Source organism: Trichechus manatus, unplaced genomic scaffold, assembly GCF_000243295.1.
Source record: "Trichechus manatus latirostris isolate Lorelei unplaced genomic scaffold, TriManLat1.0 scaffold00026, whole genome shotgun sequence".
NCBI lineage: Eukaryota > Metazoa > Chordata > Mammalia > Sirenia > Trichechidae > Trichechus > Trichechus manatus.
Window position 1 is genome coordinate 7,669,116 of NW_004443962.1, and position 4,602 is coordinate 7,673,717.

The window sequence follows — 4,602 nt, forward strand, 5'->3', positions numbered from 1 at the left end:
CCGTTGTTGCTGTTGTTGGGTGCGGTCAAGCTGATTCTGACTCATAGTGACCCCATGTGACAGAGTAGAACTGCCCCATAGGGTTTTCTTGGTTATACCATATTTTAATGCAGATAACGCACACCTTCTATGTTTGTTTGCCAACTGTGCCCTCCCCGCCATGAGGTTTTTTTTGTAAGCATGCAATGCTATTTTTTTAAATGCAAAAAAAAAAAAAAAAAAAATTTGGCATAGTGGCACTTATGAAAATACCTCGTGGAGGGAGGGTACAGTTGGCAAACAGATGTAGAAGGCATGCATTATTTGTGTAAAATATGGTAATCGTAACAGAGCAGATTGCCAGGTCTTTCTCCCACAGAGCAATTGGGTAGATTTGAACCGCCAGCCTTTCAGTTAGCAGCCAAGCACTTAACCGTTGCACACCCTTACCATAAAAGTAGAAAAATTTAGGCTTGCTCATAGTGCAGGCCTGGAGTTACAATTTTAACAGGTGATTTACCTTGCTCATGGCTGGGAGTGGATGGTAAGCTTCTTGCCTCTTTCTCAGGCCATTGGCTGAAGTTTTTCTGTTTCTGGTTTTAGTGACAGGGCAGAGAGTCCTCTTCCAGTGCTCAGCGTTGCACAGGCCTGAGGCTGATGATTGTCCCTGTTAGGATCCCAGCCTCAGCCCTTAGGGCCTCTGTCAAGTCCTGTATTCCGGTCACTCTTTGGCATGAGCTTCTGCTCATGTCTTATTTTTCTCCTGAGTCCTTCCATCTGTGGAACGGTCCCCTCTTCATTTCTGGCACCTGGGATTTCCCTTTCCATCTTCTGGTCTTGGCTACATATTAATCAATTTTAAAATTATGTTTTATCCAGCACTTCTGTGTATCTAGAGTACGAAGGGAGTTCTTTCCATGTCTCCTCGATCCACAGTATTGTCCTGAAGTATGTGAATTGTCTGTTTTTGCCTAGATTGATGGAAACCCTGGTGGCATAGTGGTTAAGAGCTATGGCTGCCAACCGAAAGGTCGGCAGTTTGAATCCACTAGGTGCTCCTTGGAAACTCTATGGGGCAGTTCTGCTCTGTCCTATAGGGTCACTATGAGTCAGAATTGACTCAACAGCAACGGGTTTGGTTGCTTTTTTTTTAAAGTGTCTTCGAATTGGACTCACTTTTTATACACATACTCTCCCCTAGGTCCTTTAAGCATATATATTTTATTTTTGATGTTCTTGGTTAATAATCCTAAATTTAGTAACTCTCTGTGGACGGTTCTAAACTAGGGCCCTACAGGGACAGGCATAGCCCCTAGAGTGAGGGCGAGAGGGTCCCCTGGCCAGAGACCCCAAAACATGCAGATCTTCAGGCCACTTGGTCAACTCTTCCAGGTGCTTGAATTAAATGACTGGTCACTTTCAACATCCTATCCCAGTGATGACTGGGACAGCCACAGGGTCTGTGTGACAAAGGTCTTTCCCTCCTGGTAAGAAACGACTCTGACTGGTTACAACAAATTTTCTGTAATGAAGGCTTCTACCTGGCAGACACATTTTCTAGTCCCCAATTACTTAGTGGCAGTTCTCCACCATTCAAATATACCAGCCGATTACTGTTTGCAGGAGCTGAAAGGGAAAAGAAAAAAAGTGCCAAGCTTTAACTGAGCTTTTCGCAGCTTTTCTGGTTCTCTCATCAAACAACGATTATTATTGTGTTTCTCCACTCCCTTTCCTTGACCATCCCAACCACCGTGACAATAAACACACACCTGAAATTCTAAATCATGGACCAGAGCAACACATAGAGTTGAGGGGCTTGGAGGAAGAGCGGGGCGTGCGAGCTCAGGCACGTTTGCTTCTTTCTGGGTCTGTCCATTTGTCAAGTAGCTACAGAGGGGGCCTCAGCTCAGCTCCTCCTCCAGCTGGAAATGTATTTTCCATGGCTGTTCTCTTCATGACAAAATGAGATAGCAGTGAAAAGCTTGGGTGGCCTGAGGCATTGGGTTAAAACAAGAGTCTGGGCTGTCTGTGCTCAAGGTGTCGATGAAGATTTTGGAGAAGGAGGAGGGCATGAAACAAAGGAGAGGCAAGTTAGAGGAAGCCTCTAGCTGCTGCCTCCTGTCCAGAGAGAACTGTGGTTATTGTGGAACGAGGGTTGATTCTGTCCAGAGCTAGCTTGTTATTCTACAGCCTGGGACTCGGTGTGCTATGTTGTTGTGACTGTGGTGGTTGGAGCAGGGACTGCAGGCCCCCAGAAGGAGTGCAATGGTCTCTTAGAAAGCCAAAGATTGCATCTTGCAGGGAGGAGGGGAGCCTGCACGGATGCTGCTGCTTGGCGGCAGTTTGGCAGGGTCCTCCAAGCAGTTGCTAAGCCTGTTTCCTTTCCCATGCAAGTGGCTTGAATTGGATTATAAAGCCTTTCCTCTGGGCCTCTCAGTGTTTATTTTTCGTCTGTTGTCAGCAGGATGCCTTCTTTAACACAGCCATAGAGCCTGCACAGTCTGCCTCAGCCTGCTTCCCCAGCCTCACCTTAACCTGTTCTCACTGTTTACACTGCATCCCCATCGGCCTACTCTGTCCTTGGGCTCTCTGTGTGCCCTGCTGCCACAGGGCTCTTGCACGTGCTCATCTCACTACTAGAACACTTTTGTTTCTCCTCCTTTGCCTAGTGAACCATTCATGGGACAATGTAAGGCCTCTCTTCCTATTTCATTAGCCACATAATGGCACCAGGTATCAGGCTGAAACTCCTAGAACAGTAATTGGGACCTAACATCCCCCCAGGGGTGGGGTCATTTGGGATCCCCTTTGCAGACCAAAGGGAGCCCTGGTGGTTCAGTGGTTAAGCACTTGGCTGCTAACTGAAAGGTTGGTGGTTTGAATCCACCAGCCACTCTATGGGAGAAAGATGTGGCAATCTGCTTCTGTAAAGATTACAGCCTTGGAAACCCTATGGGGCAGTTCTTCTCTGTCTTATAGAGTCACTGTGAGTCAGAACTGACTTGACAGCAGAGGGTTTTCTGCAGGCTGACGAGGGGATCGCCCAGTATTTCGGGAGAAAGACATGCCCTCAATCTACCGTTGATGTGCAATGCTCCCTTCTTTCCAAATCTCCAGGTGTAATTTTCCATTTGAAGGTGATTAGTTTCTACATGATTGCTATTACTTCTAGGAGAGCCGATAAGTTTATAGTTATTGTCTTTATAAGTGAATGAGGAAATGAAAAGGACGTCTTCATTTCGGTTCCATTTAGCATGTGATCACATCCTGGTGTCTCTGAGTGGGTTGACATGAAGGGGCATTAGGTGGTCATTTATCACAGAGCAGCAGCAGAGTGGACGTGAGATTGATGAGTTGATATGAGATTGATGAATTGATATGAGATCGATGAGTTGATATGAGATACCTGTTTCATAGAGTAACTGCTCACCCTGCCCTCCCACTATGCCCACCTTCCTCAGCCCAGGAGAACCTTTCCCCTCCACTCTGCCCAGGCTGTGCCCATGTCTCTGGTCCCACACATCTTTCAAGGCCCATGTCTCCTTCATGAAGCCTTCCTCTGAACACTATAGCCTACTATTATCTCTGTATAATAGAGATAATCTCCATACCATTCACTTAGCACTTGATATATATTGTCTTGGAGTCCCTGCATGGTGCAAACATTTGACATGCTCAGCTGCTAACTGGAAGGTTGGAAGTTCAAGTCCATCCAGAGGCTCCTTGGAAGAAAATCCTGTCGATCTACTTCCAAAAAATGAGCCATTAAAAATCCTGTGGAGCACAGTTGTACTACTCTGACAAACACGGGGTTGTCATAAGTCAGCGTCAACTCAATAGCAACGGGTATATGCTTTTTTGCCTGCAGTTAACACTTGATGTTTGGAGAGTAGGGACTATGGTATTTATCTTCATTCTCCTGCAGTGCCTGTCCCAGAGGCATGTGGTAGGTGCCAGGTAAATATTTATTGGATAATAGGTGCCACTCAAGGCACTCAGTGATGCAGAGTGCTTGATTATTTACGATTTAGGGACAGTGATGGAGAAGTGATTGATTCTCCTCTTCTTTCTCTGCAGTTACAAGTTATTTCCAAACTGTGTCCCATCCTTTGGGTTCCGCCATCTGCTGCCTCTTACGGACAGAGTCGACAGCTTCAACGAGGAGGTGCGGAAACAGAGGGTGTCCCGGAACCGAGATGCCCCAGAGGGAGGCTTTGACGCAGTACTCCAGGCAGCTGTCTGCAAGGTAACTTTCCATTCTGGTACTGTCTCTGGGTGGGGAGGTCAAGGTTGAGAGCATCATCTTGGGCGTGGGTGCTTCCTGAAGGAGGCGACAGATTTAGATCCACCCCAGCCTATGGCTCCTGGCCACTCTTACTTCAGAGGGTAAGCTCAGTGGAACCTTGGAGAAATCTACAGTAATCAAACCGGCTGGAGCTTGGGGTGGAACTGGGCTCAGTGTCTGTCTCTGGGTGTGGCTGTGTGCAGTGGGATACTGTCTTTGCCAGAAGGCAGCTGATCTATGTTTATCCATTTGGCTTTTTTGCTTCTTTTCAGGGGAGGAAAAGTCATTGTCAGGCTATATGCATAGACACTTGCAGAGCTTTATGACCCGATTATTAA

At 46.8% G+C, this 4,602-nt stretch overlaps 1 protein-coding gene across 1 annotated transcript in view; it reads left to right on the forward strand.

The window, feature by feature from the left end:
- ITGB5 (integrin subunit beta 5) overlaps positions 1-4,602 on the forward strand; it is a 137,458-nt gene that overhangs the window by 39,030 nt on the left and 93,826 nt on the right. The window contains exon 6 of the mRNA XM_012554740.2: positions 4,057-4,225. Within this exon, the coding sequence (XP_012410194.1) occupies positions 4,057-4,225 (169 nt within the window). The remainder of the gene's footprint in view (positions 1-4,056; positions 4,226-4,602) is intronic.